The 23,593-nt window shown below is 33.6% G+C and overlaps 1 protein-coding gene across 2 annotated transcripts in view; it reads left to right on the top strand.

Moving 5' to 3' along the window:
* The window catches only part of LOC149785797 (uncharacterized), a 30,983-nt gene extending 7,700 nt beyond the window's left edge, over positions 1 to 23,283 (top strand). Inside the window, exons 1-5 of one of the 2 annotated variants that reach the window (XM_089931240.1) lie at positions 4,633 to 4,778; positions 15,409 to 15,465; positions 17,541 to 17,750; positions 20,157 to 20,669; positions 20,962 to 23,283. In XM_089931240.1, coding sequence (XP_089787366.1) covers positions 4,655 to 4,778; positions 15,409 to 15,465; positions 17,541 to 17,750; positions 20,157 to 20,669; positions 20,962 to 22,031 — 1,974 coding nt within the window. In that variant the 5' untranslated portion in view covers positions 4,633 to 4,654 and the 3' untranslated portion in view covers positions 22,032 to 23,283. Of the gene's footprint in view, positions 1 to 4,632; positions 4,779 to 15,408; positions 15,466 to 17,540; positions 17,751 to 20,156; positions 20,670 to 20,961 lie in introns of those variants that run through there. The other variant, XM_089931241.1, reaches the window with a different exon arrangement.
* The last annotated feature ends 310 nt before the right edge of the window (positions 23,284 to 23,593 follow it).

The following is a 23,593-nucleotide window of genomic DNA, read 5'->3' as shown; positions in this document are numbered from 1 at the left end:
GCATATTTTGTATTGCTTGAGGTATACATACACTAAAATCATCCACATATATTTTGATTATTTGTCTTAGATTTTCCAACCAGTTTCATTTTTGTCCGATAGTTCTTCACCTTTATCATCCAAGAGAATCAGGCGCAGTGCTGGCATTTTTGCGAAAACGTTCTGATATAAGATATACAGTGACAAATCATTATTCCATTTTTCAAGCAGTCCATTTCGTCCATGTGGATTGTCTTAGATCATTAAAAACTAAAGCAAATCAGAACGACAGCATTAAAGAGCAGACTCATCGAGCAGACCTATTGCCGTCAATGAAAGTGGTTTTGCTTGGTCATTAGTGATAATATGTCCATATCTGAAGGAATCAAAAATAATTTTATGTATTGCACAATTTTTAATGTGCGATAGTTAAGAATTATTTGTAAAGAAATATATTTAAGAAATATCATCATCTTATTGTATGTTGAAAATACACGATTGTACCCAAATGATAATAATCAAAATAGGTATTCGCTGTGCTGCGATAGTTTTGTTGGTAGAGAGTCGGACTCGTAATCTAAGGGTCAAGGGTAATAGAGAATATTTAATTTGTGTTTTTTTGCTGGCGTTTATCCATGAATATATGCTGTGCATATTTAATAAGTATTGTGCAATTGACCTTTGTCTATAAATGAGGGTAGGAGTTGTGTCTATCTGACTAATGTCATTTTTTAAATGATGTTATAAACAACATGTTACGCAGCAAATTATTGTCCATGATTTTAGGTTATATGTTTAGAATTTATTATTTGTGGTACATATGTTTAGAGATTCGGGTTATAGTTTGTTTTAGAAATGAAGAATGTTATAAGAGTAAGTTGTTACGAATTCGATGGGTAAATGACCCTAATCCTGGTTTCGTTATTGTGTCGTGGTTTTTTATATAAATGCTGTTTATTTCAGAATTACTCATTCCATGTCTTAACATCAGTTTTAGTGGAATCAGTTTTATATGTGTTCAACGGAGATGATTTAACTTATTTATTAAAATTATTCATTGGAATTACGAAGTGTTCATTGATATAGGGCTAAGACACTGTTGTAGAATTATCATGAATTGTTTCAAGATTTGAAAATTGTTTGAATATTTTCACGTTCTCAAGTATTACCAGGTAATATGCACAATGCGGCCCCGCATAATACCATGTAATATCAACAGTACGGCCCCACGTATCCGCACGTAATCTCCAAAGCTAGGGTACACATATAACAATGTAGTATCCAAAGTGCAGTCCCACAATTCACCGTGTAATATCTATAGCGTGGTAAAGCAAATTACTGTGTAATATATATAGCGTGATACTATATATCAGCGTGTAAGATCCACAGCACGGTCCACATATCACAGTATGGCACGTTCCCACAGACCGCCATGTAATATCCACTGAGTGGTCCATGCAGATTTTGCAAGACGGTTGTATGCAAGTTTGTAAACTTAAAAATAATGCGAAAAAGATAAATATAATATACGGATGGAGTGGAGATTTGAAGGACATACACCTAATATAGATTAAGCCAAGTGTCTTCAAAGTTCACCTATTCATAAAATTTGTAATTAAGACGAATTCCACGTAGGAAGAGTTAAGTTTAAATTTAAGTTAAGATTAAGTCAGTGTAGTTGTGCGAAGCATATTTTGGAGAGACTTGAACGCTCTTTTATGTTAATTTAGTACATATATTATTAAAGTAACATCCTCTTTTCCATTAACTATATGATTCGAAGAACCAAACTATTAACTTGTATGAAGAAATATAATAGAAAAACCAAACTCGTCAATTTATTGAAATACGATGCTTAATAAAATCAATATATATGCAGGGCCGCGAACAGGGTATCATAACTAGGACAACTAAGTCATAGGGGCCTACTGGAGAATTTTTCCTAAGCCGCATAAATCCTGTCTGCGACTCTGTACATTCGTCATTGCAATGTAACCTTTATACCGTCCACATTGAACTGGTTACCGTTATTTTGTATTGATTTAAAAACAAAATGTATAATAGTATATATGACACACGTGCTTCGGTTAATCATTCGGAAATACTATATGCACTTACTGGCAAGCTCGTATTCACAAGGCTAGCTTTGATGGAAGTGACTGAATAAGGATAAAGCAAAATCAATTTCTGTTGTTCCATACATCAGATTTGGTTAAAGTATTTTAAATATTTTCATATGGCTTTTATCGTACTCCATACATAAAATCAAACCATTGGGAACCACTGGCTTGTTATTAAAAACGATAGCAAAATCACGATACCAAAATTTTTGTTAAAAAAAACAGTAATTAGTATACTCCGCCATTTGTAAAGTTCGTACAGGCGTACAAACTGGTGAAATTTCTCCTGTGTTATATACATATATGAACTTCTCCACTTCTCTGATTTTCTCCTAATGTGTTTGTTCAATATGAGCCTCTGCTGTATTTGAATTTGACTTCTATTAAAGTAAATTGGCGTTTACATTTTTGTATCCATCAATTGAAGTAAAGTAAGAGTTATTTATAGTTGGTCTATCACAACACTAATATAATATGAACTGATCATTTATACTGACATGAAGTTTTACATCGAAATCTACATGACTGAGAATTCAGTATTCCTGGGGATTGTAAGCGTCATCCGTTCTATAAATATATTTATTATATGCTCATTTTTTTCTCCATTAACTTTACATTGTCAGAATCATTCAGTATTTTACGATACTGCACTCACGTGCACTTCATATTGCACTCAAGTGTGACCAATAGTATGTTAGGAACTACTTTGCAAACAAATCATGTACACTCACGTAGTAAACGATTTAGGTTTAGGCTGATTAAATTTGCTTTTGAATGAATTAAAGCAGATGTTTCGTGGACGGCCACATACCAGCTGCTTTGTCACATTCCGCGTTAACTTTTTTATACAATGTTTCGGATTTAGAATAGAGATAGACTCTAGACAGGTCTGGGTCCCTACAAATAACATGCAAGTGAAAATACATAAACTGTCTTCTTTAGCTTGTAATAAGAATGACAAAAAATATGCTTATTGTTTTAGATCGTGAATTTGCTCAAAATGTACTTTCGTAGTTCTGCAAATCCGAATTACATGAGCCATGTCATGGGCTTTCAACCTTGATTACACATTTCTAAATTGTACTGTAATTTCGACTATATTAAAAGTGCAAGTACATCCTCCTTACAGCACTCAAAATAAAAAAAAACAGTATATTTAATAGCGTCCTTTTGATACTTGCTATTGAAATAATTCATATTTTCCCCACATTATGATTTCAAACATTAAATGACAGTACATAAACACACTTGCAGATGTCAACACGCTGCTCCCTCGCTGCTGAAATCAAATGTACTTCATGTAGAATTTACACAGATAAATCTAGTCATTATAACAAAAGTTAGCAGAATCGACAAAAATACAAAAATCTATTCATTCCAGACTAAATGGAAAAGTTTTTGCAATGTGCATTCATTCGCAAAAAGAATCTAAATTTCAATTTTAAGTAGACCAAAACGCCGTTTTCTTTCGAAAGTTATGTCTAGCGCGCGACTAAGTTCAAATTTATCTGGGCGAAGTTATGTGCGCATTAATAACGTTTATGTTGTGTACTGATGAATATGGGCTTGTGTATTTTGTTTAGATTACGGCATAAATTCAAATACCTTGTTTCTTGTAGTGTATTTTTCTTTATGTAATTAAGCCTTAGGTAGAATAAGAAAATGGGCATATAATATAAAGGTTACTGCATTTTATGGGAAAATATGAACTCCTGCAGTATTTCCATCCGAAAAACTCCTTCATATTTTCCCATACAAATGCAGTAATCTATAAAAATACGATTTTTATTTCTAAACCCAATGTGCAGTTGCGTACTAAGGGTGGGGGTGACACGGGCGCCAGACGTCTTCGGGAGCCAAAACCACTTTGGACCATTATCGTCGCCTCGGGTGCCATTTACTCTCAGTACACCACTGGCAATGTGCATCTAATTGACTTTCTTCATTTCTAAATGGATTTTATTTGAAGCATTGGAGATGATTAAAGGTCTACACGGTACGAAATTCTTCCGAGAATTATTGTCGACCTCAGTGTTCTTAGCCTTGCACTTCAATACAGACGTTATAAATATTTACGCGTCTTGATAATTGCATCTACGGTCATCCAGGAATTCGATATTTAAAAGATCATGCCATCATAAAATGTATCAAAGGTTTTTTCAAACTTGATCTATGCCTGCCTCATATGTTCAGTGAAAGTCCTTAATTTATTTTTATATAAAGGTCGTGCTTGTGTAGACGTATTTAATGGAATCATGATTGTGTTTTTGATATAAAGATTTATCCAAATGAATTTATCAAACTCGTTTGAGACGACGGCATAAGCAATTGTTCTCGAAGTCTTTCAAAGGGAAAACGTAATATCGCATTTCCATCACCATGATGCAGTGTGACGATAATGACAATAAGTAGCCTATGTCTCAGAACCTCGTGACGCCTGTTGAGATCAATAGACTGTTGTACTACGGAGATTTTACCACCAAACAGATAAAGCGGCAGCAGCTGCGGTGGATGTTGACTGTGGTATCTTAGAGGCGGAAGAATGAGCTCGAGAAATGCTTGATAATGTCTGTACTAATCAACTTGGCAGTTATGTTTGGCATTATCTCTTCTTGTGCCAGTGGGAGGGTGATACATTGCTGATTCTGTCTAAAAGATCCGGTTTGACGGAAATAAAAGGTACGAAAAGATACATTGTTTCACTTGAAGGAAAGCTAATCTTTTTTGGGTTGGGGGAACTGGATATTTTCTGAAAACAACCCTTCAATATATACATTTTTTGTTGTCTATTCGTTTCGCTTTTTTTGTTGTCTGGTTTCGGTTCTGTGATAAAAGTATTTGCTGATAATTTTATACACGTAATTTGTTCGTCTTCTAATATTTTTGATTCAAATTAATGTCTCTTTTACTTCATTGTCTTCGTGTCATCTGGCACACATGAAGCTCTCTACCAAACCTCATCTGGGTCATCGTCTATGCATTTTTCTTTCTTATTTTAACGTCTCGTCAATGTATCACTATTTATCTCTGCCACGAGATCTGAAGTCTCCCCTTCTGCTACTTCTTTTTCATATGTGGTGTCCTGTCTATAGCTTCTCTACAGATGTCCTCTTTCATTTTTCTGGTTAGATGCCACAGTCATCTCAGCCTTCTGAAGCGAACTTTTAGCATTATGTCCACTTTAATTTATTAGTTTTCTGGAATTGAACTTACATAATCAGGCTCTTGCATTGCCCTATACTTGAACTTGAAATTTTATTTCAATCAATCAAAAATGATATTATCTTTAAAAAGCTCAGTTTTGATTGACTAACAGTGAAATTATATATTTTGACTGGGTCTTCGTTTGCTGATGAACGTAGTTTCCCCTGCGAGTGATAGTGCTAATCGTATGTGAGCAGTTTTGTAACTTTTTCTTTATATGTACGATGCTAAATCGACCCGAAGTACTGATATAATGATAAAATCTCACCGAATCGGAACAAATCTGAAATAACTTTATATTAGCTTGTCAAGAAAAGTCTACAAATTGAATAAGTTCTCATGTTTACTAAATGGATGATTCATCCATTTAGTCAATGCATTTTGATCCCTTGCAAATCCGCACAGAAAATGTTTCATCAAGTGTATATAAAAACAAATGTGTCTCAGAAAAAAAAAGTTAAAGAAAGCTGACTCAGTATTTATATTTCTGTTTCATCTACTTCCTATAGAAAGAAATGAAATTATGAATTCTTTCTTTCTTAAGATATGATGCGCAGTTGTGTACTAAGGGCAAATGGTTCGCCGATGAAGGCCAAAAGGGGTTTTGGCATCCCAAGACTTCAGGGCAACAAGGTGCAAAATATATAATAAAACAGTACTATAAATTTCAGTAATATCGCAGTCACGGAAGAGATGTTCAATAATTTAGTTATCACTCTTGCAGAATGTACATTTGTCGTGTTCTAATATGTTGATTCTTTTTAAACAAATACTAGTTACAATTATGCTTTGCATTCATTAAATTAAAATTGAAAAGGTCAACTTTTCATTCTAATATCATGATCTTATTTTCGTCCAAGAACACAGTTCTGACCACCCCTCGTAAATTATGTACTTAGTACTCGCACCCTTGTTCAGTAATATGTTGCCATTTTCCCCGTTTCAAAAGATGTTTGTAAACCAATTTCGTTGAATTTTATCTTTGCAAGTCCATTATTTTCTCAGTGATATCAATGACGTCCCAACAATCATACCTGCACATCACTAGCATCAGCTGCTAAAATGATATCAATGATACCTCAACAACCATACCAGCACATCACTAGCATCAGCTGCTAAAATGATATCAATGATACCTCAACAACCATACCAGCACATCACTAGCATCAGCTGCTAAAATGATATCAATGATACCTCAACAACCATACCAGCACATCACTAGCAACAGCTACTAAATGATATCAATGATACCTCAACAACCATACCAGCACATCACTAGCAACAGCTACTAAATGATATCAATGATACCTCAACAACCATACCAGCACATCACTAGCAACAGCTGCTAAAATGATATCAATGACACCTCAACAACCATACCAGCACATCACTAGCAACAGCTACTAAATGATATCAATGATACCTCAACAACCATACCAGCACATCACTAGCAACAGCTACTAAATGATATCAATGATACCTCAACAACCATACCAGCACATCACTAGCAACAGCTGCTAAAATGATATCAATGACACCTCAACAACCATACCAGCACATCACTAGCAACAGCTACTAAATGATATCAATGATACCTCAACAACCATACCAGCACATCACTAGCATCAGCTGCTAAAATGATATCAATGATACCTCAACAACCATACCAGCACATCACTAGCAATAACAACTATTATTATCATTATCATTATTATTATTAGTAGTAGTATTATTATTATTATTATTATTATTAGTAGTAGTAGTAGTAACAAGATAACCGGGTGGGATATTTCGGATTGACAACAGAACACGTTTTGACGACACAGATATATGGTTTAATGTGGTGATTTATATGAGCAGTAGATTATGAAGATGTGTGCGTATTTATAATCCATATATTGGATTTATTTAACATAAAAACGCACAGTTTCAAAGATGGAAAAAAAAACAAACAAATTAGTTCAGTAATACTAAAACACAGGATAAATGATTTCACAAATGATTCAATAATGGAAAGATGAATATAGTTCACTCAGATAGTAAACGATGTAAGTTTTTTTTACACACAGTAAAAATGCATTCGCTCAGGTAGCGAAATTATGTCACTAAACACAAGAACGGATATACCATCTATCCTTCCAGTCCTGAATGATACACTGGGTCTTACTAACCCAAAATTAGCCTATAGCTAATAAAATACATGTATGAAGATACACTCTGTCACCCGTGCACCATATCCGCTCCACAGTTCCTACGAATCAATTTCACAACTGCTATAGACCCTCGGAATACTATGATCACTCGGAACATTAGACCCTCCGGACACTTCAAATATTAGACCCTCCGGACACCTGGTCCTTTGACGGCTCTACAGCTGGGTCACCTTAGTCACTCTTGACATTAGACACTCCGGCACCTTAAACGCTCCGGACAAACGGACGTTTCTACACTAGGACAACACCGGACACCCCGGATATTCCTACCTTCAGACAACACCGGACACCCCGGATATTCCTACCCTCAAAACAGCCCTATAGCTGGAGTTGTGCGAATCCTTTAAGCAGGCCGCTTGCTGACAAAACCATTAGTATTGTAAAGACCCTTTACATGCAATAACGTATTTATACCTTTAGACTTTTCGTTTTGCCGTATCGAAAGCACCTTGCACGTGTGGCATAGGACAACTCGTACTCACGATTTCGAAATACAATAGACCATATATATATAATCACCCTCGGGTATCGTTGTACAGTGAAAAGAAACGAAACCCGAGTACATGTATTTAATGAACAACATTTACACCATTCCGTGACAGTAGTAGTATTACTATTATTACTGATGTTGTTGATGTGTTTAGCTATTTATTATGGCAGAGAGCACTTGAAATATTCCTAAGTCAGTAAGTGCAACAATATTAATATATCGAACAGCATTTGCACATTATTCAACACAAATCAATCAATAAATATTTCTCGATGGAAGTGGAAACATTGTATTGTCAATGACAATACAAAACGTTTGCACTTCAAGAATGAAATATTTCCCTATGTCTACTAAAATGTAGAAATTCTTTTTATTATATATTTAAAAGCAAAAATATTTTATCAGCATGGATTTATTTCTCCTTAATGTTTCAATACGATTAACGATTGCATTACGACATAGATATAAAAAAGTTAAAACATTTTCTAATAGTTTATGGACAACAAATTTTGGCAAATTTACAATGTACATATGAGGCTTCAAATTGTGTATTTCGCCAAATTAATGAAACTTTTTAAATGCAAAAATGAAGAGATTTTTATTTTCGTTAAAACATTTCTTGTGCGGATTGATACAATCAACATTGCTGGGATGGGTTTAATATAGTGTTATGTATATTTAATTTATATTGTGTGACTGACCTTTGTCTACGATTGAGGCTAGGAGTTTGAGACTACTTGACCAATGATTTTTTGTGTAAACAGCGTATTATATAGCTAAGTTTTGTCTATGATTGTAGATTGTATTTAAAGGTAATTATAATTTGTAGTTAGACATATGTTTACTTGGGATTGAATTCAGGACTTTGTCTTTAGCCTCGAGAATTTCTTATATACCTGATGTTTGTCATAATGTTTAATAAAGTTTTAGTAATAGACCTGACCTGGTTTATAGCTTAGAATGTTCAAGAAAATGTAAGGTTAGACCCCAACCTGGTCCTCTTATTGTGTGTGTTATTTTAATAGAAGTTTGATATAGACACAATTATTGTATTCCTATCCTCATAGCTGAAGTGGAATCATTCTTTTAGATGTGTTCAGTTCTAATTTGAGAGCATTATTTATTTCAATTACATATTAAAATTACAATGTTCTCATTAATACATTCGGAATAAATCACTAGTTTGGGATTATTGTAAATTCATTTAGAGACATATTGGATTACATCATTGTGACACAGAAAACTGTTAGTACATCAACACTATTCCAGCCTATCGGAATATCAGCACATTCAAAATTGGAATTCATTCGGGACACATTACTGGAATTTATTCGGATTCTCAATATTAGACTTGTGATAGAACATTAACGACCATTTGGGATTCATTTTCAATCTTTGTAAATTCTTTTTAAATTTTCACTTTGTATTCTACATAACTAAATTATTTGATCGAATTTTACCAGACTTGTTGGTTTTCTCTCTTTTCTGTTGCTTAGCTTAAGACCATAGAGTCGTAACAATAGCAACATGACATAACACTCTATCAGGCTTCCGAGCGTAAAATCATTGAACAACATATTTTTACTGATTGTGAGTTTACTCATAAGGATTTAGGCTGCTATTTTTGTTTATTTCCGCATTCATACTTAAATGCATTTGTGTTGGATGGCTTTCAGTATATAGCCGTAAGAGATGACGAACCCAAATTTCGATTCTCGCTTAATTTTGGTTTGCAATCGACACTGATCAATGCCTGATTTCTACATATGATTATGATTTTGATGACAGTTACAATTGTTAATTAAATAATTTCTATTATATGTGACCAAACGTTTTTGCGGGAAATAAATGTGTACCACATGTCGTTGAGTGTAATATGTACACCATAGTGTATGGGTGGCACGGAATTTCAGGTCATATAAGTGATTTGCGGGATTCATTTGGAAAACGAATTACAAAAAATAGTTTATACTTGAAGCCTGATTTTTGTTCTTTGGAGTTTGTTTTTATGCAATTTTGACGTCGCCTTTCACTGATTTGGTGTGTATGTGTGTATGTATACCAGAGGATCCAAATAAATCGACGACATTCTTGCGCAATATTCACTTTTTTATTGGATATGATCGTGTGAAAATTTCATTACGCCGTTTACAGGAACTAATTGTTTTTACTATTACTACTAACATATTGGCGGCCATCTTTTCGAATCTACTGTCCAAAAGGGAATTGTGGAAGGAAGGTCACGTTTGTCTGAATATGACCCATTTAGCACATATGAGCTTGTTTCTTCAAGTATAAAACATTGTAATATGAAAAATGGCATAAAACATTAAGACAAAAACTACAATAACCACCAAAACTAAGGGTATTGTTCAGTTGTTAGCGGGTGTTGGTGTAGGTGTGATTTGTATACGTGTAACATGGGGTCCACCCTATATACAAGAACGGTTTAAATATTAACTTATAGAAGTAAATGAACTCACCTTAATTTCCTGAAAAATGTGGACATAAACCGGTCTCCCAGCTGACAGAACTTCATCCAACTACAACATATTTACGTGGCAAATGAGATGCAATTCCGACTCAAAGTGAAATATGTTTATGTCTTCTGTAGTCTACTTTACCAAATCAAATAATGCGAATATCCGGTCACAAATAAATTACAGTAAATATTTGAATTTCTGCATCTAGTAGTCCTCTTTTCACATGACTACTGCAACAATGTAAAGTTTAGTTGTGAAACTGACACTTGAGGATAAACATGAATCGTCGACTATAGTCTAACCGGTACTGTATTTATAGATTACTGCATTTGCATGGGAAAATATAATGAGGATTTTTCTGAGTAATGCTGCAAGACCCTGGGAGTGCTGCATTACACCCCAAAAACGAGTACATATTTTCCCATACAAATGCAGTAACATTTTTATCATATACTCATTTCATTTTCCTACTAAAGACTTAATAGGACAGGAATACACTACCATAAACAAAGTATTTGAATTTATGCTGTATTTCAAAATAAGTACACAACCGTAGATTCATCATTACACAGTAACAATATTAATGCACACATAGCTCGGCTCAGCGATCTTAGAACTTCGTCACGCGTTCGTCATTAGTTTACAAAATATCGGTTTAGACTAATTAAACTTGAAATTTAGTCATATTTTGAATGAATGCACATAGATAAAACTGTTGCAGTTGGTCTGGAATGGATTTCTATTCATCCAACTCAATTCTGCTTTTCTGCTTATGATGGACTGGATTTATTCCGTCAATTCAGTGCAATAAGAGAATGTGATTTCGGTTGAAAATGTAGTCCAAATTCAAAATTCCAGTACAATTTTGGTGTATCAGGTTTTCCCTTATATGGGCGATGTAATTTGGACTTGCAGAACTAAAATTCATTGGTAACAGCTAAAGAAGACATATGTTTATGTCCCGTCACTAGCATGTTTGCTGTTGGAGGGACGCCAGCTATAACCTGTCTCATACAGTGTATATCTTGTATAACTTTGTATTAAAATAGTTAAACGGGGAAAATTTAAAAGCAGTTGTGTGACAGTCCATTTAACCGGCGGAAAAAATACTTTTTTCTCATATTGGATTATTGGCTCTTTGGCTCATAGTTTCCTATCAAAACCTTCAGTTGTATTTTTTTCTCGAATTTATTGTTTTGACTGACTAGTAAAATGGTACGTTTCTGATAGATAGGCGATGGCCCTTGCCTTCAATATTCTTTTCTTTGATATTTGTATCTACCCCAGAGAGCACTGGTCATTGTCTGAACCATTCCATTTACAAAAGGTTACGAACATTTCTCCTAAATTACCGCTTAAATGATCAGAATGGTATTTTCAATACTGCGTCTCTCACATTGTTGTGAACATTGCGAATATCCCGTTCATTCGTTTGCCTGTTTGAAAGCTTCATTTATTACTCAATAAACTCGTCCACATCGATTACTTTCTCATCTCTATTTTCAAATGGACGAAGCGGCTTCTTTAGTTCATCCACAAACAAATGAAATTAACTGAAACCTAAAGCATCTACTACATGAGTGTACGTAGTTTGTTACAAGTAGTTCATAATACACTGTACTATTTTAAAACGCACTTATCATGCATTATTAAGGTGTTCCGTATCGTAAAATAGAGCATGATTCTGGCAACGTTAAGTTATCGGAAAAACAAATGAGCATATAGTAATAAAGAATGTGATATCACACACATTGGACATTCTGTTTGGAAAAAAAAAGATTTCGTCTTTGTAAAATGTTCTGTTTTTTTTCCGAAGGACACTTATTCTTTGATTTTTAACTTGTAAAAAAAATGTATAATCTACTTTTATAAGCTAATATTTGTTCAACATCGTTTTTGACTATTTTTATGCACAACAAATGAATGGTCATCGTCTCGGTCAGAATGAACGAAATTATTCGTTCTTGTTTCTCTCCAAATAATTTCCGCCGAAATAAAAACTGTGATACAAAGAATCTCAAATGGGCAATGACTTAATATTAAATTTATGAAACTTGTTGAATAATGTCAAGCTTTTACTCATCAAGACTTGCAAAAGCTGGATCTTATACAACTCGTGTCATAAATTAAATATTAAATCATTACCCATTTGGGATCCTCTATATAGTAGACACTTGTGGCGTCATTTATATAACGACGTCATATAGACATATCAAAACTCAGTGATGTGATACCACATTTTTTGCTAGGTTTTCACCCACATGATTAAATGACTCGTGGCAAGAAATTGTTTATTCTTGTATGCTCAAACATATTGGCTAGTCAGATATACTGTATAACAGATTGAATTAGCTTACTTCGTAGTGAATCCATGCAGAAAGAGTCGCTTTCCGTGGCTTACTCTTGAAAACAGTGGAAGCTGTCATTGACGGTCGTCGTAAAGGAAGGGGGTGGGGTGGGGAGGGATATCGGCTGAAAATAAATCTATTGTTCGGAATTATAAGAATTGTTTTTCCAAGGAATTCATAATATGGAAAAAATGGAAAAACTCTGATACAGCAAAAAAGAAAAATATAAATTGGGTGAATCCAACTGATGAGTTATTAACCAGATGTTTAAGAAAGTCATTTTGTGTCTGTCTTCTCTCTCTCTCTCTCTCTCTCTCTCTCACACACACACACACACACACACGTTAGATTACATACACTCAAACGCACATTTCCACAGGCTATTGTTGAGTGCACTTGTGTTTGATTGAAACAACATAAACAACAACTGCTTCATTTATTATTTCAGAAAAGACTGTTCAGTGATTGTAATCTCAAGCAGAACAACGTCCCAATTCGGCTTTTAAAAACTTCTACCAGCTTTCATCAAACCAAATGATTTAATTTTGAAGTTTTGCTTATCATTTCGTGTTATGAAGAGGCCAATATACGTTGGCGACTCCTTTTCTGTCTCTGAAAAAAATCTACTGCTAAGTAGACCTATTTTATTTTCATTTCCTGTAAACTATAGACTATGTTGCAAAACGTAAGGAATGAAAATTATTTTCTTTAACAGCGGAAGTTGTTCACTCGCTACAAGTATCAATAGGTAGCACTCCCATATGTCGACATGAGGAAATAAGGGTGAACGTAATTAAACAAATCGAAATAATATCAAGCAAAATTAATTGTTTTTCTTTTTTTATTTCAATGGCAAAACAAAAGTGATAAGCAGTTCCTCTTCTTTAACACAGCAACCCTTTGAACAAGTAAGTCGCACTGCAGTTCTTGTACTTTCGTCACCCTATACAATCTGAGCTGACAAGTTTCTCTCATAGTCCATGAAATAAACGGTGATATCATAGAAGAAGAGTTCATAATATTAAGTATTTAAAGGAAACTGGATTTTCATTAAATTACAGGATAAATAACGGATGCTTTTATATGAAAGAACTTTGCTAACGATATTTATCAGCTTCAAATGTTGTATTTCGTTGAAAAACGAACAATAAGATAAACTATTGACCCTTCGCATCGTCTCCGTATCAGTACTTTACATTGCTTAGAGTGCTTTATGGCATAAAATGGCAATAATTAGATAAAATGACTGGTCCCGATGCAGCTTTTTATATCTCGTTATATGTTCCTGTGATAACACATATTGATCCATGAGACAATGAGGCAATTGAGTCTATTTACAGAAGATAAAGAAACAAATGATTTGAAAGCATCGTACTAGTGAAAAAGAAAATACATGTATATGGTATTTTCTAAGATTCCCACCTGTATTAAGTAAACAAATATATTTCGATGTTCAAAGCATTATGTAAAATGAAGTCCCTTGGTTACATAGTTCAATTAGGAATTAATGAAACACAATATTGAGATTAGACATAGATCAATGAAGAGTAAGATATGGTCGGTTGGACCCGGTTGACCATCTGATGGCAATATGAAGAATGGTAACCCAGCTTGACTTTTCTGATATTATGGAAGTAAATAACAAAATACGAATAACAGTTTTATTGTAATCTCCGTTGAAGAGTCAATGGTGTTCATTCCCGTTCAAATTTAACATTGATGCAAATGTTCAAGAGCCCAGTTTGCTTAGCGCATGGATCACAAAGAAAAAACGTATTTACCAGTAGTTGTAGTCATGTTATACTTTCATCAAAGTCCGAAAAGACAATCAATAGAAATTTCATCATAATCAACGGCAACAAACTGCTTTCTTTGACTGAATATAGGAAAAGAGATTTACATAACAAATTTGACGACATGTTTGAAGGATTGATGTATGTTGCTTTTATCTTTATTTTTGCATATATTTTACAGAATTTTAATATCTTTAATTTTACACATATTTTATAGAATTTTAATATCTTTACGTTTTATATTTTTATTGTTATACTTCATGTTTAGATTTAATTATATGGGTTTATCTTCCTAAATTTTTGTACAATCTATCTTTGTAGTTTTGGAACTTTACTTTAAGTTGTCACCACACTTAGCACAGTCAAACTACTACATATGTACATTTCCTTAACTGGTTTCAATAACAGTTGGTAATGCTTACTACAGTCATGGAAACAAATTACTCTGAGCAAAAATTAATCAATCTATTTGTCTAACGTCATTTCACAGTACGTAAGCCAGATATTTACGTACTGATCCTTTGTGTTTCCATTCTAACCACATGACGTAATGGTTTTACTAATATCTTTAGCTATTTTTTAATTTTGTATCTAACTTATATTCGAATTCTGATGATGAGACTACATGTACATGCCTTTGAAATCAAGTAAAAATATCTGCGCAATTGATGCTTAGTAAACTATTTGTAATTAGTACGATGTAATAGCTGATATCAGAATATGTTGTTCGTGTTTTCATGTTCATACGTTCAACCCAATGTTAATTTTCTCCTTTCAGTAGAATCCATGGCCATTGCAGCGGTCTTCATCTGTGCTGCACTTCTGCAGATCAAAGGTACGCACTTAAGTACGAGCTGAAGTTTCTTCACCAAACAATAGTAAACAGGGCCATTTTGTTTCAATCACACCTTGAAACCAGTAATAATATTACATTAATGAAGTTTAGTTCAGTTAACAATCTTTTTTTATTCCGTAAGTTTTAAAATGGAATTGGGCTACAAGTTCCAACAGCTTAGAAAAATACAAACGTTGCACATGCACGTGGATAGCGGCAGACGAATTCTACCATTGCGATTTTACTGGAAGACGAAAAGGTTATGGTTCATAAAAGTGAGGAAGATCAAACTATGTCATGAGCGAGTAATGTACAATATTCTCACTGCCAGTTCTAAAGAACAAAAAATTGCCTTTAAGGATTAAAAAAATGATATCGTCCTATTTCCGAACATTTAGATAAAACGCTTGATTTTTTTATACAAGTAAGAAATTTATGAAATGAACGCAAAGTTTCATTTACAGACAAATTTAATGAATCATTTATGGACAAAATGTTAGTTATAATAGCTGACTAAGGCTTTGAATGAGTTTCATGGTTTGATCATCCAATATATATATATATATATATATATATATATATATATATATATATATATATATATATATATATATATATATATATATATATATAATGCAAATAATGCTATCATACAGGTTAGAGAATATATATATATATATATAATGCAAATAATGCTATCATACAGGTTAGAGAATATAATTCGTGTTGATCCAAACCTCAAAACGTATTGTACAATTTTCTTTGCAATGAAGTATATTGATCAAAATAATTAAAGAACACATTCTAGCAATAATAACAATAATACTAATAATAATAATAATAATAATGACAATAATAATAACAATAATAATAATGTTTTTGTTTTAAGATGATGACAACTAATACCTGATACGGCCCTCATTTAAATGTATACAAACTACGTACATATAAACATCAATTTAAATTAGCAATCCTACTTAAAATGCTGACATGTATGACATGTTTAACGACGGAGGATAATATCAAACGCTAGCATGAATGACATGTTGAACAATAGACGATCATATCAAAAGCTGACTTGCATGACATGTTTAACAACGGAGGATAATATCAAACGCTAGCATAAATGCCATGTTGAACAATATAGGATCATATCAAAAGCTGACTTGCATGATATGTTTAACAACGGAGGATAATATCAAACGCTAGCATGAATGACATGTTGAGCAATAGAGGATCATATCAAAATCTGGCACGAATGACATGTTTAACAATAGAGGATAATATCAATAATTTAGAACAGTAATTGAATAGGAAATCATGAGTGCATAATAAAATAAGACTTGATAACTTAAATAAAAGGAAATAACTGGGGCTCCAGTATCACTAGTCTTGCCTTATACTTGCACTGGTTTTCTTTAAGTCACAACTTCTTCAGTTCCTCCTGCTTGTAACGGCATCTTATAATGTCATCGTGTGTATTCTGAGATTATGCGGATTTCACTGTTAAATAATTGATCATTTATGCCGAGATACATGGTACTTGTCATTAATATCATCCAGACATCTCTCTGCAGCCAATGTTACAATTATCAAAATAGGTTAAAGAATTGTTTTCACGATGTATTCGTCGGTGGCTTTTTTTCACGATCTGATACTAACAAGAACTCTTGTAAATCCTTCTTCAAACATGTTATTTAATTGACATCGATCTGCTCATAACATTTGACATCATTTGTGTTTCTTAATCTGCGCTTGATTTCTGACCAGAAGCAGGATAACCAATAAAGTGTGCTTTGTTTTAGAACTAATGACTTTCTTGGCATTTTCATGGAATCTTAATGTTTCCACAGCGAGGACGATATATGGCAGTAATGTATCGTTGCCTGTCATGTCGGTACATCAATTTTAACCAAATTAGTCACAACTCGTTATGTCATTAAATGTTTTCTATTAGAAGAATAGTACTTCTATTTTCCTGAATTTTACTATTTTTACAATTTTTTTTTGGGGGGGGGGAATTCCAAATCAAAAGCGTGTATTTTAGTCCTTGTATATGGCTGCATATCTTTCAGGTTTTCTCTGTGCATTTGTAGAAGAATATTATATCCCTCCATTGCATAACATTTCGACGGTGGCGTCAGCAACAACGACCCTTGTTCTGATTCCGCAAAGCGAACATTCGTCACAGGTCATCCTAGAAAATGGCGATTTCCGACATGAGATAAACGTATCTACACCAATAACGATTCTCGATTACCAACTTGGTCTGAATTTCACTACAGGTAACTAAAACTGTTTCAGATATTTCTAACTTATCCACTCTGAATATCAAAATATTAGTTGATGTGTGCATTTTTTCCCCCAATTATATGTGGTGCTCCGTTGAATATGTTGGAGAGAACTTAAGTGAAGCATACATTTTGAATCATGGGTGGTGCCCGTTTGTTGTGTGTGTTTGAGAGAGCTCATCTGTGATGTATTTGTGTGTATGCATATGGGAAAGAGCGTAAGTGTTGTATGTATTTTTGTCTGTGTATATTATGTGGGAGGGAGAGCTTAAGTTACATACATACTTTTGTGTGTATGTTGGAGAGAGCATAGGTGTTGTACATGTTTTGTGTGTTTATTGGGACAGAGTTTAAGTAATGCATGTATTTATGTGTGGGCAAGTGGGAGACAGCTCAAGTGAAGTACGTATTTTTGTGTGTGTAAGTAGGAGACAGCTCAAGCGATGTATGTATTTTTGTATGTGTTTGTTGGAGAGAGCTTAAGTGATGAATATATTTTGTATGCCCTAATAAAAGCATAAGATTGTGATTATAAATGTTTCACTCAATACCGTAAACATTTGTCAAAAGAAACAAAATTCCTCAACAAAAAAAAAATTTCCCAAGAGGCGAACAATCATTGGAAAATGGATTCCCCCAAAAGACGTTATGTAAGTCGTTTGGTAACAACAAATCGATGCCGTCAAGCGTCCGAGTGACAATGAGCGTTATTTTGGGATACATTCCAATGATAAACTTTTAATTTGGACAAAGTCCATTTTGCTTTATACGTTAAGCAGCGAGGAGCATCAACTATAGATGATCGCTTAAACTAACAAATTAACAAGGTACTGTTCTTATTTTTGTTACAAATGCAATTACAATCGTCGTTTTGTACGCCTGTTAAATTCCTTTACACTATATGATACTGAGAATTTATGCAAAACGGAGCAATAACGAAAGAGCGACTCTTCAAGAAGATCTTGAGATCTGCACATTTCTTTTAAAAAGTATCTTTGTGCATTTATTGAAATCAAACAATAGGTATGAACTCTAGAAATTATATTTCAATGAACCAAGTATAATATTGATTTAATGACTCACTCAAAGCTGTATTAAATACCATTTAGACATACCAATAAGATATCAGAGAATAGTGTCACTTAATGACGCAGTACTTGACAATTATTACGTTTTCGAAGAATCACTAAATTACGACCGTTTCCCAGCGAATAATTTGAAGCTCTCTTCGTGTGATTTCGTTCTTGTTAAGCTACGTTTACTGTGAAAAATATACTAAGAAATGGTCCTACTGTTATCTTATTTAATTACTTAAATATAAGCCCTTCATGTCAATATAAATGGTCATATTGTTATCTTATTTAATTACATAAATATAAGCCCTTCATGTCAGTATAAATGGTCATATTGTTATCTTATTTAATTACATAATATAAGCCCTTCATGTCAATATAAATGGTCATGTTGTTATCTTATTTAATTACATAATATAAGCCCTTCATGTAAATATAAACGGTCCTACTGTTATCTTATTTAATTACTTAAATATAAGCCCTTCATGTCAGTATAAATGGTCATATTGTTCTCTTATTTAATTACATAATATAAGCCCTTCATGTCAATATAAACGGTCATGTTGTTATCTTATTTAATTACATAATATAAGCCCTTCATGTCAATATAAATGGTCATGTTGTTATCTTATTTAATTACATAATATAAGCCCTTCATGTAAATATAAACGGTCCTACTGTTATCTTATTTAATTACTTAAATATAAGCCCTTCATGTCAATATAAATGGTCATATTGTTATCTTATTTAATTACATAATATAAGCCCTTCATGTCAATATAAACGGTCCTACTGTTATCTTATTTAATTACATAATATAAGCCCTTCATGTCAATATAAATGGTCATGTTGTTATCTTATTTAATTACATAATATAAGCCCTTCATGTAAATATAAACGGTCCTACTGTTATCTTATTTAATTACTTAAATATAAGCCCTTCATGTCAGTATAAATGGTCGTATTGTTATCTTATTTAATTACATAATATAAGCCCTTCATGTCAATATAAACGGTCTTACTGTTATCTTATTTAATTAAATAAATAAAAGCCATTCATGTCAATATAAATAGCCCTACTGTTATCCTATAGAATTTTGCATGGTTCATTTCATCTAGGAACGTATATTTTGTAAAGATTTGTCCATGAATCATTTAACAATATCTACAGATTTTAACCTAGTCATACATACATACATACATACATACATACATACATACATATTGACAGAAGTGCATATAGACTATTAGATGTTGTTATTTAATAAGTTATTCGTGTCTGCATAGAAACATCACTAAGATCTGAAAGAACTTTTTCCGCTTTCAGGGATTTTCTTACACTGCCAGTCGCGTCTTAACGTGTATATAAGACCGGAGTTCGGGAACCAATTATGGATTCCTCCAATGAAGTGGTTCGGAACATCTTACGTCATCCCTCCGGACTTTGATGTAGATGATTGCCCACAGAGAAAAGATTTTCACATCTTTAAGTTGTATAATGATTCCACAATCAATTTCTTTTCGGAACAAAATGTTTCTGACCTGCTGCAAACTTACCAGTGGAGCATGAACGGAAGCAGTTTGCATCTGTCCTCCACTGATCCAGTTTTGCTCCGCTATAATAGTAACACTTCAAGAGTTCGAATAGAGTGTGATAAACCAATAGGATTAATTTACAGCAGCGAACACGACAGTACGGACGAGCAAGTAGCAAAAGATAGGGCTTGTCATTCAAGCCCATGGCTAACCTGGACGATGATGCCGTCAAGGAAGCACTGGGGCCGCCATTTTGTGCTTATTCTCCCGTCTCAAGATAATGAATTAACTCTGCATGTCACTGGTGAGTTCGTAATGTATACAGTCCTTGGAAATTTGACTCCATTTAGGTTTATTTTTCTTAATGTACTATCACTAACTCCAGCTCTTGTTTTAAATGCATCTGAAATTTGTTTTACGGATATCAAGATAAGCTTAAAGTATAAATATTTTTTATACGAGTCAGCAAACTTTAGATTAAGTATACATTTATAGCACCTTTTTAATTTAAATATGTATCATAGTGACTGGCTGGTTTATTAGAAGTTGGGATTTGCTTATAACCACCTACTGTCATTGGTTTCTTCTCACTTCAGGTGCTGAGTCAGGGTATGTCGATGTGTCAACGGGGACAACTCTATCTCGTAATTTCATATTACCTTGGGAAACGTTGCGTTTCAACATCAAAAGCGATAGCATCGTCAACTCTTTGAAGCCAGTTCAGATTTTGTGCTCTTCCACAATAAAAACGAACAACGGGAAGCTCTACACGAATGTGTTCTTTTTGCCCAGTGTAAGAAATATTACTGGTTTTAATGGTTGGTTCCAAACTGACATCTGTGATGGATATGTTTGCTTTGTCGCAGTAGTATCAAGTAGTAATATGGTGCCAAATATATCTAATGCTGGAAATGTGACATATTTTAGTTACAACATTTCAGCTGTCAACGACACGATAGTCCATAATGTTATCAAGTACAGTGATTTGCCGGCTGGAACCCATACATTTTTCATAGACAATTCAACCCGTATTTTCTCAGCTTTCTTGCTGGACAAGCACTTTGGTCGCTTTTATCAATTAGTGTTCAACTCTGATATGTTTGATGATCATGTTCTGGAAACGATTCCAAATTACTACAGAAAAGACATTCTCAATACCAGTCCCCTCTCTTATGACCAAATAAGAAATAGTTCTTTTAATTTACTGGATATGGGCGACAGAACTGAGGACCAATATAACTTATCAGACAGTGCTGTATCAAATAGTACAAATTTGAGCATATTCTCAAATCAAACGTATCGTAAAGAATCACGTATTGAGATTATTCACATTTCGACCTTAAAAAATGAAAACCTCGAAGATCAAGCTTTTCAAAAGAAACTATTTACCCTTTCGAATTTAGACAAAAAGGCTGATATTGTAAATGCTCCAGGAATGACTAGACCCAAAGATGAGACTGTGGATTTTATGGTGAATTCCAAGAATTCGAAAAATCAAGCCCCAGAAAACAATTATCTAATCAAAGGGAACCTTCTAGCTGTGATCATTAGTTTATCGGCTGCCATTTTGGCGGTCGGCGTTGTGATTTCTGTTTTCCTTTTGATAGAATTTGCTTCTTCCAGGAGACAGATACGGAATACTAAAATTCGGCCATATATTTCATGAGTCGCTATCCATTGAATTCTCGTGAATGTCATTCTTGCCATACGATGAATAAGTTGCCGGTCATTTCTTTGTTTGTCTCTGCATTAATATCAATTTTTTTTATCTTCCGAAATATGGTCACTGGAAGCCCTAATGTTTCTGTATTTTTAAGCATCGCTTCAACGATAAGGGAGATAATTGACCAATTTATGCAGAATCAGGGACAACTGAAACAATTGTTCTTTTGTTTATCTGGCTATGCAACTTTTATCATATACGATATGCGGTGGATACGTAGTTAAGTGTGGCTCCTTGTGTAAAAGTGTCTCTCACATCTTGAACGTTGATCTTCCTATTGATATTCGCCACATTGAGGCTATATCTTCCTATTGATGTTCCCCACACTTGGGTTATATATTCCTACTGATATTCGCCACATTGAGGCTATATCTTCCTATTGATGTTCCCCACATTTGGGTTATATATTCCTACTGATATTCACCATATTGAGGCTAAATCATCCTATTGATATTGGCCACACTGAGGCTATATTTTTCTATTGATATTGGCCACATTTAGACAATATCTTCCTTGATATATCTGTCGAAAATAATCAATAAATTTTATTGAAATGATGACGGCAGAGGAAACTCGGATTATTAGGTTGCTACCCATTGTAATTCTTTCCAAGCTGGGGTATCGTAAGTGGTCTCTGGCTTTATTCAACCCATGTACAAACTGCATGGCAGAAAAAAGAATGGAATTCAGTACGGTCAGCTTTAAATGTTTCATCAAGAATCGAAACATTTTTCTTGACAAATCTTAATCCAGAAGACATTAGTTAGAGCTGATGATTGCAATCGTGGCTGTATTACCTGACGGTGCTCCAAAAAGAAACACATTCATAATGGGCATTTTTGCGTCATTATTCTGACCAAACTGCAGCCGAGGGTAACATTTGGTTGCACAGATGCTATGTGGTAGGCACAAGTCTTTAGAAGTAGAATATGAACTAAAAATTAAAACTCTATATAGCTAGACCACATCCTGTGGTCCTTAATGCTGGTGACATAATTAAAGACGTTGATTCATTCTCTATGGGTTTTTTTTCTCTAATATTGATTTCCTCTGGATTTTAAATGTAAAAAGTTGATACTAAAATTACTTTAGAAACCGAATTTTTAGTCCATTTTATTATTCGATATTACGATGAGTTTGTATCACTAAAAATTAATATTTGTGACATACCTATGCGAATAAATTATCCATGTTACTATTGATTTCTAGTCATCAAGCATTAAACCATACCACAAGAATTTGCTCTAATCACGAAGGTCTACACTTGCAGGGTTTTTCATATATATATATATATATATATATATATATATATATATATATATATATATATATATATATATATATATATATATATATATATATATAAGAATACAAATGATATGGCGAATAACAGTCCTTTCAAGTGCACTGGATCCAGCAAGGGATTGTGTAAGTCAGAGATTGATTAAGATAAATGCAATGAACTGACAACGAACAGGGCAAAACTAGTATCTGACTAGCCTTAG

The sequence above is a fragment of the Sinohyriopsis cumingii genome, chromosome 13, assembly GCF_028554795.1.
Source record: "Sinohyriopsis cumingii isolate HCF-2022 chromosome 13, ASM2855479v2, whole genome shotgun sequence".
NCBI classification, from domain to species: Eukaryota; Metazoa; Mollusca; class Bivalvia; order Unionida; family Unionidae; genus Sinohyriopsis; species Sinohyriopsis cumingii.
This window is presented reverse-complemented; position numbering and strand designations above follow the sequence as displayed.